This window comes from Peromyscus eremicus, chromosome 3, assembly GCF_949786415.1.
Source record: "Peromyscus eremicus chromosome 3, PerEre_H2_v1, whole genome shotgun sequence".
NCBI classification, from domain to species: domain Eukaryota; kingdom Metazoa; phylum Chordata; class Mammalia; order Rodentia; family Cricetidae; genus Peromyscus; species Peromyscus eremicus.
The window spans coordinates 19,596,048-19,611,222 of NC_081418.1; the positions used below are offsets into that span (position 1 = coordinate 19,596,048).

The 15,175-nt window shown below is 41.9% G+C and overlaps 1 protein-coding gene across 1 annotated transcript in view; it reads left to right on the forward strand.

The window, feature by feature from the left end:
• Positions 1–1,727: 1,727 nt before the first annotated feature.
• Asb4 (ankyrin repeat and SOCS box containing 4) overlaps positions 1,728–15,175 on the forward strand; it is a 40,520-nt gene continuing 27,072 nt past the window's right edge. The window contains exons 1-2 of the mRNA XM_059256505.1: positions 1,728–1,914; positions 9,780–10,079. Coding sequence (XP_059112488.1) covers positions 1,728–1,914; positions 9,780–10,079 — 487 coding nt within the window. The remainder of the gene's footprint in view (positions 1,915–9,779; positions 10,080–15,175) is intronic.

The following is a 15,175-nucleotide window of genomic DNA, read 5'->3' on the forward strand; positions in this document are numbered from 1 at the left end:
CCTCGAATTCGGCTTTACTGTTGTCGTCACTTTAAAACACACAGCAAAAGTTGAAATCAATAAACTTTTAAAGTTCAAATAATAGTCAAAAATATGTAAAACTAATGGACAGTGTTAGAAGGTGTTGATGGAGCGAGTGTTTTGACTAAAGGAGTGTGTGATGGGGATTTCTGGTGGGCTCCGACTGTTCTGTGGTAGGTCTGGGCGTTGAATATACAAATCATTATGATTTGATAAGCTATGCACTCAGGACTTGCTGGTTTTGTGTATTTATGTTACACATGAGTGTATCAAGTGAAAAGGTGTGTTGATCTGCAATCATGTTTATAGACTTATGAACCATTTAAAAATGTAAAAAATCCACATTGCTAATTATTCTGCAGGGATTTTCTGAATCCATCCACAATATGTAAATTATGGCTAATTAGTATTCTAGTTAGCGCTTGCTATTAGTTCTCTAATTTTAATGATGATAAGTAAATCAATTTGAATATTTTCCTCTGCAACTTTTTCTGTTGAAAAACTAACACAGAGGAGCTGAAAAAGCAAAGCAATTAAAACTAATAGGGACCTGCATATCACTCATTATATTTTTCACTTTTTAACTTTGTCTGCGTTTGATTCCTGTGTTCTGTCCTCTCTGCGCCTCTTGTCTCTTGGTCTCTCTCTTATTTATATGTCTGAACTATTTTAAAATAAAAGTTTTAGAGGTATTGGATTTAGTTAGCTCAGCAGTAAAACAGGCTGTGTGAGACCCTGGGTTTGATCTCCAGTAAAACACACACACACACACACACACACACACACACACACACACACACACACACAAACAAAAGAGGATGTGTTAGACAGCGTGCCAATTGATTATGCATTGCATTAGTTGAGGACAAACACTTTTCTTTCACACAGTCTGAATACCTGACTCACACATTTCCAAATCAACAATCTCACAGTAAAAAGTAATATCGAGTCTGTATTTGTGTTTGTAATTTGTCTAAACAAACACAGCTTTTCCTAATTGATTTGAGAAATAAAAAATCAGGATTCAGTAAAGTTCATTCACTTGTTGCATTTACTTGTTTCATTTCTGCAAGTTCTTTTTTTTTTTCCCCTAAAATGTTGCCCCCCTCCCCCCACTAGCCCACCCTGCTTTTTCAGAACATTGAAAATTTTCAAGTCTGGTTACTGGCAAACCTTCTGTTTGTTTTTAGATGTGCATAATTAGGCGCGATTTTACAGGCTCATTTCACAAAATCATTAAAGGTTTTCAGTAGCACGTGTATCAACAACAGAAACAAATTCTCATTTTTGCTTATTATATAGTCAGAGTAAGACACTAGAGCTCCAGCCAGGCACCAGATGTTTCTGTCGGGGAGAAAACATGAAGAGCATTAAGAGCTTTTTAAATCTTACACTTTCACTTTGGTCTTATAAGAAATAATTGTGACATTTCATGCTCGGAAATGTGTCACAGGAGCTTTCCTTCATATCGACACCACGCACTGCGGAAGGGAACTGCTTACGTATCTGCAGTTTAAACGACCTGAAAACTCAGTGAGAGCCTGGGAGGATATTTTGAAGTTTGAAATGATCCCTATATAAATAGAACGGATCAGCATAACTTTGGGATAAAATTAGCCGGCAGTTTGTGGACTCTCCAGCCTTGCCTGTGTGCTGGGTGCTACTCTCCTGATAAATCACTGCTCGGCTTCCACATGGCGCAGAGGATGGACGGCATCATTGCCCCTATCAGCAAAGCTGGAGCTGCCAAGTTAGTTAAGAAAAATTTCCTGGATGCTCTAAAGTCCAATGACTTCGAAAAACTGAAGGATATTTTAACCCAGAGGCAAATAGATGTGGACACAGTGTTTGAAGTTGAAGATGAGAACATGGTCTTGGCATCTTACAAACAAGGTAAAAATTTTAGAGGTGTAATTATGAAATGGTTATAAAATGAATTTTTGGGTCAGTAGGTCAGTTTTTGTCTTCAAAGCAGTTTTCTTATTGTTAATGTCTGTTTAGAAATTATTTCTAATATTTATCTTTCCTTCCTTTTAAAACTAGGATGCATTTGGGCTGGTTTATATATTATGCACATATTTCTGTACGTAAATTTCTGTTTACTGCTCTTTCCCGGTCTTGTGCCTGCAATTTGGGACCCTGGGTGTTTGCATTTGTCATGCACAGTGTGTTTAGGACTTCTCTTGTGACTGTGGTGGCATAGGATAAAGAAAATGTCCCTGACTCTGGTCAGACTGCTGAGATGTACGTGTGGCAGGGTGGCTGTTGGGGGTCAGGCTGCTGAGTCTGTGCTAACAGCTACTTACAGATATATCATCTCTATGTCCGTGGGGATGAAAAAGGGGGCTTTCTTCTCCACTTAGAGAGCTAATGAATGGAGAAAGCTGGGCCGTAGGCACCTTCATGGTCTGCATCATTTTAATGGGTTTCAGTGCAGGAATAAAAGCTGAAGTCGAAATACCACAAAGTTAACTTTTATTTTTCCTTTCTGCTGGGCTGTGATAATAGATCAAAAATATTTTAAAGGGTTTAATTCAGAATCTTTGCTTTTTTTCCTAAAAAATTAGGAAAACAGAAGTTAGAACAGAAAAATTTTTATTAAGTTCCCCCTCCCCCAGAACTCCTGCTTAATAAATCAGAAATTGATTAGAACACTCATTCTGATTTCTCAAATCAACTAGTTAATGGGAAACCTTAAGTAGTTAGGCTGTCTGGTGAGTATACTGCAAAGAAATACTCTGTTCACCCTCATTTCTGTCTAAAGAAACCAGGTGGGAAAGGATAGTTGTTTATGCTCATATATAAACCTGTTTTCTATCCATTCAAAATCCTTAGCGTCAGCAATTTCCTGACACAAATGATAATAGCATCTATTTCTAGCTAATTCTCTGCAATTCTGGAGGAAGCATAAACTCGTTGAGGACAGTGGCTGCAACTTTTATTTGTGCTTTGTAATAAATTGTCGTTGCTGTTTTGTCTGAAAAATGAAGGCATATGATTTTTTTTTTTTACAAAGTTGAAGGGATTCTGTTGAAGGAAAAAATCATATGCTGCATAATCTGATGGCTTGCACCTTATGACTTTATTTAATGATACTATCTGGATGCTAAGTGTATTTTATGGCGATTAAAAAAACAAAACAAAACAAAAATCCCTTCTATGTGTGCCACATGCAAGAGGACAAAGATTCAAGCCAGAGGGTAAACTACTTGACACTGAGTTGCAAAGAGCACCTTTTCTCATTTCCAGAGCAGGCAAATCCTTCAGACAGCACAAGGGCTCAGAAGTTCTGATAAAGAGAACTTGAAGGTGTGTGCTTTTGATAAACATTTCTCCTGGTGTCATAGCCCCCAAATGAGAAGAAACTCTGTTTCAGTTGTCAGAACAAGCTAATTCCTGTGGTCCTCATGGAGCTAACTTTTTATTTACGCTGATGACTGTTTTTCTAGCATTCAGGCTGTGGAATGTGGCTTTCAGTCAGGGGCAGAAATTTAAACTGTCCCCGCAAAGAAAGGAAAGAGTCCCAGTCTTAGGTAGGTGTCTGTTTGGAAATAACGGGACTTGGGGTTTGTATCTTCAGGGCTGTCCGAGAAAGCAGTGCATGCACACACAGTGTGTACAGAACTAACTTTCCTCTGTTTACCATGAACATGTCAGACTCTGCCTCCAGTCACAGCCTAGGGTAAAATTCTCACTTTCTCAAAAGTTACTTGAAACTTGTTTTATGTGCCTGCAGGCTTAGTGCCAACCCTTTCACTCTTAAGGTAGGCGTGGAAGCAGTAAGTAGAACCCCAGCTCCTGGCCAAGTAAAATAGATCTAAGTGGTGATATCAATGTCTTACCTCACAAAGGAATTCTCAGAACAGTGTGGGACTGAGCGGTTGCAACTGGGTAGTTAATTAGTCAGTCAGTTCCTTCTGGGGTTTGTCTAAAGGACTGGGAGCCACCTCTGTGTGGCTTTGAAGGACGTGTGGCTGGGTTACAGTTTCTGATACGTTTTTTTCATTAAGTAAAAGCAGACTTTGGGGATGTTGAAAGGCTACATGTTACTCTTTGATTTTTTTTTTAAGTACACGGAAAGGCTGTACTCCTAAAAGTGAACAAGAAAAGTCCACAAGACACCTCTGCGCAGTTTGATTCACTTTTATAAAAGAAGGGGAGAAGCTGCATCACTCCTATCCACTCTCAGAAAGGGAACATAGTTGTTTACTCTCAAGGAGTGGGTATCTCCTGCTTAGGTATTATTCACATAATAAATGAAGCAAAGTGTAATATGGGCAACAGATATGGCCACCTCAAAACTTTCTTACACAGCTGAAAATATGATTCTGTATTCAACAGTCTATTATCCACAGGCGGTTAGCTGGTCTGCAATCAACCTTCAGGTGATCTTAGTTTCCTTTAAAACACACTACATCCCTTTCCACAGAATTTCAAAAAGTGGTTGAATTGGTTACTAAATATAGCATGTCTCATCAAACGTCAAGATCAGTGTGTGAGTGCTGGACTCAGAACTCAGAACTCCACTGGCAAAGAAATTGACTTAGAGTGTAAATATCCCCTGACTCTAGTCTAAAATGTATTAAGTGCACCAGTCATTAAAAGATGACTCCGCTAAAAGACTGTGCATTTTATGAGGAGTGGAGAGTGAGGTATTGGGTCAGAGGGTTCTTTTTTCTCGCTGTTCTGGGTCTTTCTCCTTCACAAGCTTTCACCAGTGAAGGCCACACTTGAAGCAGCCTCCATAGGAATTCTCAGTCTGTGCCGGGAGTTTATCGCACTTAACATTTGTTCTTAAAGTCAGATACCACTCTCTCCCCACACCCTGCCGTTCTTCGCTTTATCGTGAAATCTTCAGATAAATTCCCGGTTTGTTCTTTTAAAAAGCCCCCTTCTCTCACTTTGTAAAACTAACAACCAAAACCTATTAGCCGGCATTAGAGACAATTCCCAGGGAACGACAGGCCGAGATGGGTGGTTTTAAAAGCGTAGAAAAAAAGCAAAATATCATCCACTGGACAATCATTTTACTTTTAAGAATTTATTTAGTGCGTGCAAGTGTACCACAACATATTGTGGCGATCAGAAGACACTTTGGGGTTCTCTCCTTCCACCATGTGAGTCACGAGGTTCAAACTCAGATTCTCAAGTTTGGCAGCAAGCACCAACTCAGCCATCTCGACGGCCCCAGATAATCTCTTTAAAATACAATGACACAAAGAAATCATGAATACCCAAGTGAATTTTTAACTACTGGATGTGACTAACAGTTGAATAGTTAAGGGATGTCATGCCATAGTTTGTTCTGAGATAAGTAGAAACTATTTAGGGTAAAGTGAAATGAAGGAGAAATCTCTAAGGCTCTCTCTCCATCACTCTGGTTCCCACTGTCAGCCTATGTACTGGAACCATGGACAGATGTCTTCAAGGCTGTTTTTAAAGCTTTCCCCAGCTATATACTTCAATTCTTCTGTAGTTGTATGTTTTGGCTCCCTAATGAGACAGGCAGAATATCAAACCTATGTCTCTGGTATGAAGCTCCCTAGCCAGTAAGGTTAATGAACACCCTTTATTAATCAGTGTAATACACTTTAAGTACTTCATTTATGACCCACAGCCTCTTCTGGTCCCTTGCATGGTAGTCGTATTTTTAATTAAAATAACCAACGAATTCGTTTCCACTTGAAAAGTTTCTGGCAGGTACTCTATCTACTTTCTTAAGTAGCAGTTGATGTCCAAAGTTACCACAGGAGCTTTTTGTTCTTAATAAATAATCTCGTTCTCACCTGTTTTTCTCTTGTTTTTAGGAAGTTACTTTCCTCTGTTCCTCTTACCGACCCAGGGGACTTCCTTCTTCCTAGGTGCTCGAAAAGTTTCTCTTTTTAAAACTTTGTATTTCAAGCTTGCTTTCCTCTCCCATTCTCTAGGAAGCCTCTGAGAATTATCCTGAGAATATTAGTTATTAAACCAGTAGCCCAGAATCGCGCTTGTGCCTATAATCTTTCATGGCTGTGTAAATACCTGGACATGGTCAGAGTAAATGTCTGCTAATCCAGCTGCAGCAGTGTGTGCAAGCTTTGTCGGCAGCCCGAGGCTTCTCCAGCGTGGGGCTGGTTTTCCTTGGATACCGTTAGCACTGATAACTGTTGCAGAGCCTGGGCTTAGCTTTAGTTTAACCAGAGATGTGTGTCCTCTCCGAGCACTGGAGCCAAACCAATGCTCTTTTTCAAAAGTGGGCCATAAGCCTTCCATCCTCACCAAGTTTCTTGGGTGAGGGGGCTTTCTGCCTAGCCTTGCAGACCTACGACTTCAGTTTCAGGTTTAAATAAAACTTTCAGAAGTGTGCACAAGAGGGTTAGTTGTGCAAAGGTTTTGAAAGGGTGAAACTTCTAAAACTTCTTTACCATTTTTAGCTGTGTCGGGCAGAACTGCAGATTGGAGGCAGCTTTGACGAATTTGGGGGCGTGGAGATTGGAGTTTGAGAGTTAAAAAAAATGTTTTTTGTTACTTTTAAAGTTGTTTCTTCCTTACAGGTGTATATGATATGCTAAACATAGTCTCCTCTGTCCCGCCCCGTTCTCTCTGTCTTCCCTCCTCCTTTTTTCTCTTCTCATTAATCTCTTTTGTTCCCCTGAACAATTTCATTTCTACTTCATTGAGTCCGTACTAAATATAGAATATATATTTATATGTATCATAACTATATATACTATATGACATCTAGGTAGCACAAATGAGAGAGAAAAGTATTACCTTTCTGAGACCGCCTTACTGTGATAATTTCCAGGCAGATCTATTTTCTGCAAACAATATAACTTTATTCCCTTTTATGGCTGAAGGAAAGCTCCATGGTGTCTACAAAAAAAAAATCACATTTTCCTTACCTATTCTGCTTTTGGCACAAGTAAGCATATCACAAAGACACTGGCCGTATTTATCACAGCACCACGTGCTACACCTGAGTTGTGGAGCCAATGTGGGTGTCTAGCAGCAGTCTTAGAGAGCTTGGCCTCTCCACCATCGGTTATATGGGTGTGTTCCACTATTTTGTTTTTACCCACACTAAGTATGCTTCACAGAGGCTCTGCCAGGACTCTGAGCCCCCTGGGCACAGATAACACGTGATGCACTGAAGATGAATGGCATAAGCAGATGACATGTCTCGGTATGAGGAAGCGCTATGACAGTGGATGCTACAGATCCCTGTGTGCATGGCTTGCACTCGGGGTCCAGAGTGGGGTTTTTGTGTAGGGAACAGCCTTGCTCCTGTCTCAGCCTCTGTTCAGTTGAACCCCTTGCTGAAGCCAAGCTTTCCTGAACAGGTGCCCATGTCTGCAGCTTGCATATACGGGAATCTGAGCGGCTTTCCCCAGAAGGAGGCAGTACCTTCTTCACACCCTCCCCCAGTGGACTCTGTCCTCCTCTTCCTCTCCAGCCTTCCCCTTGTGCAGTCTGAGCACGCAGTTCATTGGCAGCTTACCTCTGCAGAAGTGCACAGAGCAGTGTTTACCTTCCGAAGGTAAACATGAAGAGAAAATCACATTCTAGGTTTGGATGCCTTGGGAAGAGTGTGCTATAAGAGAAAGGACTAGTGTACACAGTAAATTCACTTGCTCCTGGCATGCTGTGACTATTGGTAGTTGTAGGCACACATGCATGAGCAAATTCTGGTCTTTTGACATATCAACATTAACAATAGCACACGAATTGGCACACACCATCTTTGGTTTCGGAAGCTCCCATGACCTCAGATCTGGTGCTCCATGAGGATAAGTGAACTTATTTCCATTCTTGCTGGAGAACCTGTGCTCCAGCTTGGTTTTAAGGGTGGACTCCTTGCTAAGGCCTGTGTTTCCTCAGCTCAGTGCAGCTTGCTTTCCTGTTTTGCTGCAGGCTGAGTTATCCAGACTCTCCCGACCCCATCTCCAACTCTACCACCAAAGTTCTAAAGTGCAGATTAAAGGCAGACGTAAGCATAGCCTGAGCCTTCAGTCATCTGTCCCATGGTAAGGCCTCTCAGGGCAGCAGAAGGTGCCTTCCTGTCTCCCAAATACACAGATGCCATGTAGAAGAAGTGGGTTTTTAGAAGCAGTTCCACTTTCGGCTTGGTGAAATTCCAGGATCCGGTGGTCTGTGAGCCTAATTTCACAGTGAACAGTTATGATTATAAGAGACATAGATGGGACTGACTGTTCCAAAGCCAAGCATGACTGACTGGTCCATATAATAAACGGGCAAGGAAAATTCTATTGGGGCTGCAGGAATTTAGGAATAAGGAACACCATAAACAAACAAATGCATTTCCATGCCAGCAATGTGGCATGTTTACGGATGCATTTAGGAGCATCTCCCTCCACCCCCACTTTTTTGATCTGTATCAAAGGCTTAGAGCTAAACCTATACCATTTCCACAAAGACAAATACAGATGGAAACCCCATGTGGCAGATATACCCAGTCCACGAGATTGAACTGAAGCAGGTGATTTGTGGCTCTAGCAGGCTGAGAAAGTGGCCATCTTCTCGTCTGGAAAATGAGAAGATTGGGCTGGATGGTCTTCCTATCATGTGTTTCTTTGATTTTACATCAAAATGGTGTTTTCTTAATCAGCTCTCTGCTGTTTCTTCCAGGATCATTTTTTTTTTCTATCCTATGTGGGAGCAGGCATGACTTTCCAATCAGTTGCAGCATGATGGTATCTTTGCTACCAGAAAGCAGGCAAAGGACACTTTGGCTTTCCGGTTCAGAACCGGCTCCTTTCTGAGAGTTAGAGAAAGTGCCATCACACGTTGCTTGTGGAGGAATAATGAGTACAAGAAGTTGGGATGATCTGAGTGTGATGGAGCATGCCTGAGGTCCCACTGCTAGGGAAGCAGAGGGAGGAGGGTTGCTGTGAGTTCAAGACCCATCTGGGCTACACAGTGAGACCCTCTTTCAAAAAGCTGGATCAGAAGAAAGGAGGAAGAAAAATTTTATGTAGTGAGAATAGTCTGTCTAAGATCTTAGATCTTGGGACTGTTCTCTTGACTAAATTGTGCCTAATTTGGGCACAGTTATGTATGTGACACATTCAAGTTCCTTGTTTGTTTTTGGCTGTTAGGAAGTTCAGACAACCTTACAATGCTGTTTCAGTGTGAGCACCAAATTTTTAATTTATGAACCTCTTTTACTTATCATTTCCCCCTTTGCCATTATTTTGTAGATCATTAAAGGAATCTTGAATAAAAATGTGTGATTTACCCCATGTTTTTCTTCAGAAAGAGATACCGGATAAACCAACAGGCAGGCAAAATATTAAAAAAAAAATCCAATCAAATCACACACTGACTGACAACTGTACATACAGGGCTGAAGAATGGACATGAATAAAATTTATAAGCTTCAGAATGATTCAAACAAACTGAAAATGACTTGAAATTAAAAAAAGTTCTTAGAATGCATTCACGTAGCATAGGCTGTAAAAATAAAGTGCAACCACACACACTGCAGTTGTGAGCTAATGTGCTTTTGAGATCTAGGAAGCCTAAGTAAAGGGACAGGGGACTAGGAGCAGCAGAGAGGGCAAGAGCTGGAGAAAGCCTGATCCACGGCAGTCCTCAGAACAAGGCACTGAGCGTCTGGTCAGTTGCCAGGGGCAAACTCCTGGTCTATCTTCCCTTCCATTTTATAGATGTGACCAAAATAAAACACCTTGTTAAAATCCCCACAGGACAGGGAGAGACACTGGCCAAAGGTAAACTTCCTCTCCTTTTTTTCTCAGGCTATTGGCTGCCCAGTTATAAGCTGAAGTCTTCCTGGGCAACTGGCCTGCACCTCTCAGTCTTGCTGGGTCACGTGGAGTGCCTGATGGTCCTGCTGGACCACAATGCCACCATCAACTGCCGGCCCAACGGGAAGACCCCTCTGCACGTGGCTTGTGAAATGGCCAACCTCGAGTGCGTGAAGGTTCTCTGTGACCGTGGGGCAAAGCTCAACTGCTACTCCCTGAGTGGACACACTGCTTTGCACTTCTGCACGACACCAAACTCCATCCTCTGCGCCAAGCAACTGGTGTCTCGAGGTAAGACTTACTGGGTGGCTGACATGTGTTCACACGCACATGGTTTATTGTGTGTGTTCATACACACATGGTTTGGGGCCTTGGTCATCTCTTCTTGCCTCAGGCAATGTGATGGCACGTTCAGCCTGATTCAGGTCTGAAATCATCATATACATGACTATTTACATTTTTGATGGTTTTATAGTATGTGTGTATTGCCCACTGAGGTCATTCAGTGATTATCACACTGAATCTTAATTTTTAAGTGTAAGAAGTATATTGATTTTCAGTTATGTTGATGTGTGGTATTTAGCCCTTATGCATCAAGTATTGTGATGACAAAGAGAAAACTGTTTCTGCTCTCAACTTATATATATATGTATAGATGTATACATGAATATACGTATATGTATACATATTTCAGTAGCAGAGGATATAATAGTAGCAAAATAAACTTTAATTATAAAATAGGGAAGTGCTACCCAGGGGAAAACACTGTCTATGTTAGGAGTGAACTATTATAAAGTGTTAAAGATTTCTCTGGGTCAAGCAGTTGTTGTTTGCCAGATAGAATCCCATGTAGACATGCAATGCAGTTTGCACATTTCTCAGGCAAGGGCCTATCGACTTTGGAGATCCACGGATGTAAGTACTTGCATGTAGATTCCTATAGCTGAACATACTCGATTTCCTTGTTATTAATATCTAGGGGTGAGAAGATGGGATGGATGGTCGATTTATAAGAAGTGATACCCTGTTTCCCAAAGTGGCTGGACCGTTTTCTATTTCCACCAGCAATGTGTGCAAACTCCAATTGCTTGCTATTCTTGCCAAAATTGATAAAGTAAGATATTAGCAAAAAGTTTAGCTCTCTGATAAATATGTAACACTGTCTCGTTATGGTTTTAGACTGAATTTCCTTAAGGGTGATGTGAGTGTTGTTATATGTTTACTTGACAGATGAATATTCACCTGGAGAAATATCTGTTTATGTCTTTTGCTCCTTTTTTAATGAATGAGCTGCTTGTGGCTTGGTTATTCTGGATACAAGTCCTTTATCAGATCCACAGTTTGCACATAATCCCATCATGTGTTTCCCTTTTTTATTTTCCTGCTCCCTCTCTCTCTCTCTCTCTCTCTCTCTCTCTCTCTCTCTCTCTCTCTCTCTCTCCCTCCCTCTCTCTCTCTTCCTCTCTCTCTCTCTCTCTCTCTCTCTCTCTCTCTCTCTCTCTCTCTCCCCCCCCCCCCATGACAAGGGCTCCCAAACTATGTAACTAATTCAGTCCTGTAATTTAAGAGTTCTGGCACCTGGGAGACTGAGACAGGAGGATGACACGTTTTCAGGCCAGTTCAGGCTATAATGAGAATCAATGAGAAATATCTGAAAAAACACAAGAAGCAATAGCATAAACGAAAAAAGAAGGAGTCTAGTTCATGATAAATGCTAACATTCAAACAGCCAAAGTGTAAGGAGGAGCCAGTGAAGGAGAGTGGGATGGACTGACAGAGAAGTTGGAGGGCTGAGCCTGCTTGCAGGGAAACAGGACGAAGAAAGAGGTGAGTTTGTTGAGAAGCAGGGACTAGCCACCTACAGGGAAAGCTACCAAGGTTAAATGAGATATTCCTTAAAGCAGATTAACATTGATTTAAAAAAAAAACAACAAAACTAAACAAAACAGAAACTAGTTTGATGAAATGGTGTGGAAGATAGATTAGACTGGGTAGGGAGTAAATGAGTGTTTGGGAGTGAATATGCTGGTGACTGTTGAGGGAACTTTGCCTGGAAAACCCAGTGCAAGCAGAGTCTGGTTGTGATGACTGGGCTGGGGGAGGCCCCAGGAGGGTACTGTCTGCAACCTGGATAAAGGACTACAGGGAGGCCAAAGGAAAACTGCTGAGGATGGGTACTTTGGGGTTACTTTAGCAAGCTTTCAAGGATCCAGTTTTCTAAAGCTGAGATAGGATGAAATCTGGAGATGACGACACGCATCTCCATTTTTAACAAGTACGCCATAAAAGATGCTTTCCAACGCCGGGCTGGATTTGGTGATGGTAAGATGTGTTCCCCCTCAACAATGCTGTCCAAAGTCATCAGCAAAGATGAGGGAGAGCAGGAAAGGTAGACATTTCCATGAGCGTGGGGAGGAATGCAAGAAAAATTTACTCAAGAAGTATAGTAAGACGACAGAGGTCCTAGAAGGAGCTTCTCAAACTATGGGAATGAAGGGGGGCCATCAGCCTGGCTGCTGCTTCCTGAGGAGGGAGGGGGAAGGGACGAGAAGAGGGAGGAAGAGAAAGAATGAGAGAGGGCAGGCAAGCGAAAGGCTGAGTGTGGGGAGAGAGAGAGAGAGAGAGAGAGAGAGAGAGAGAGAGAGAGAGACAGAGAGACAGAGAGAGACAGAGACAGAGAGAGAGACAAAGAAGAGAGACAGAAAGACAGAGAGAGACAGTGGCAGAGAAACAGATCAAGAGAGAGAGGGAGAGAGAGAGAGAGAGAGAGAGAGAGAGAGAGAGAGAGAAACAGAAAGACAGAGACAGAAAGACACACAGAGAGAAAGACAGAAAGACAGAGAGAGACAGAGACAGAGAGAGACAGAGCAAGAAAGAGAGACAAAGAAGAGAGACAGAAAGACAGAGAGAGACAGTGGCAGAGAAACGAGAGAGAGAGAGAGAGAGAGAGAGAGAGAGAGAGAGAGAGAGAGAGAGGAGAGCTGGGGGTGCGTGGGGGTGGGGTGGTGGGGTGGGGGCTGGGGTGGGGGGTTGGTGGATGGGTCAGCTTTCCAGCTCCCTCAGATCCTATGCTCAGGCACCTCCACATTTTATATTTACTTCCTCACTCATTTTAGATTGAGTTTTAAATTTGTCTCATTTTTTATATTAGTTTAAACTTTAGATTTTGTATCATAAGAAATTATAGATCTGCTATTCTGTTAGCAAGAGTGGTAGGAACATGCAAGCTGTGATCTGTCTGCACTCACACACTCATTTCCTATCTTTAAACTTTTAGAATTTCATACACGCATAGGATAAAATATAATGATGCCCACCATCGATTTTCTCCTTCTAAATCCCCCCAATTACCCTTTATAAATTCCCTTTCCCACTTCATGTCCTTTTTTTCCTTCTTTTTAAAGTAATTCACTGAGTCTAATTAGTGCTTCCGTGTAAGCGTGGTTGTGGGGCCATCTACTGGAGCCTGGGCTGCCTAGCAGCTGCTGCATCTCCACCGGATGATGCTCCCTTCTGCAGCTGTCAGCCGGAGAGAGCCGCAGCTAGGGCGAGGCTCATCTCACACACTGGGGGGAATCCTGACAACCCACATCAGCTTTAGCTCGGGAACCCTGCTTCTGGGATGAGGCATTAATTTTGGACAGGCAGCCTTATGATCTGGGGCTCCTATTTTTTTCACAGCCTCAAATTCATGCTTTAGTAATCCCCTCCAAACAAGGCTATTCAGAGAGAACAGAAAAGGCAATATGAACACGTGTAGCATGAGCTTAGGACCGGGCTTGGTCACATCCTGCAGGTCTTCAGAACGATGTAGCTGCCACACATCCACTTAATACTTTTGTGTTAGCAGTTTTGATTGAGTAAGGAAATAACTTAAAACACATACAGTTTGCAAACTGTATGCTGGAACTTCCAAGATATAGCTGATTTATTTTCACCACCATAGAATCATGTATATTACTAAAATTTTAAAAATACTTGTCTACTTAGTAGAATATTTTGCTATGCTCTCTGCATCCCAAGCACACATTAAACTGTGTCCAAGAGTGTTTCTTTATATGGACAGGTTTCATTGCATTATTTATTTATCTATTCATATAGGGTCTCACATCATAGCTCGGGCTGGTCTGGCACTCATTCTAAGGTAGCTTCTAATCTGTAGGACTCCTCTTGTCTCAACCTCTTGAGTGCTGGGACTACAGGCGTGGGCCACTGGCTTTGGTTAATGTTTAAAGATTTTTAAATAGCCTTTTATAGGGGAGTATGAACTGTATAGATATATTTTTCTAAAAATTACATGTGACTATGTGTATCAGGAAATAATATCTAAGTTATTTATCAAACATTATCAAAGTTAATATTTAATAGTATCTAAGTTTTTGTAATCTTTGTTTACTGTGTGTGTGTGTGCATGTGCGCACATACACACACACACACACACACACACACACACACACACACACACACGTACCATATTGTTTTTGTGTAGAGGTCAGAGAGCATCATGTGGGTTCATCATGTACCTATTGAACCATCTCTCTGGCCCCTAAGTAATTTTTTTAAGGCACATCTATAAGTTAAGACCCTTGGTTTTATGACGTTTTTTAGGATAGGGTCTTGTGTAGCTCAGGCTGTCCTCTGACTTAGTATGGAACCCAGGATGACCCTGAGCCTCTGTTTCCCCTACTTCTACCACGTGTGAGTTTATGCAGTTCTGGGCCTCATGCAATCATTTTTCCACCTGAGCTCTAGCTCTTTCTACCTATTTTGAAGTATGACACCTGGCAAATAGGAATCCTTAGAAAAACAAAATTGCAAATGAAATAATTGGAGAAGTTTTGTTTTTCGTCTTTTGGTTTTTGCTTGTTTGTCTGTTTGTTTTGTTTTCCATTTCTTTGGATGAAGGAAAAGTAGGTAAGTGCTGTGGGCCAGTCCTCCAGTCTGCAGACTTTAGAAGACCCTGAGGAATGAACTCCCTGGGCATCTTTATGTCCTCAGCCCATGGGGCAGCACTTGTCAGACAATCCTTGGTGGGAGTACAGCTCCAGGAACCCTGAGTACATGGCTGCACGCTCCACTAGGGAATTACCGCAAATTGTCATGTTGACAGCTAATGAAAGGAAGCCTCTGGTCAGTTTCACACCCCTGGTCTCCAGGGAATTTGGTGGATGGTTGAATCCTGTTTTCCTGGGATTATGCTGCAGGCATTTGGGGGAAGAAGTCACATACATCTCTTCACGAGTGGACAGAGGGAATGGAGACAGTACATCCCCATCGGCTAGGAAAATAAGCCAGGCTATAAGGAAACTCAGGACCAGAGCAGTCCATTAGAGGGAGGACTAGTACCATGGCAACTGAAAACCGATGTAATTTCATTTGCTATTTAA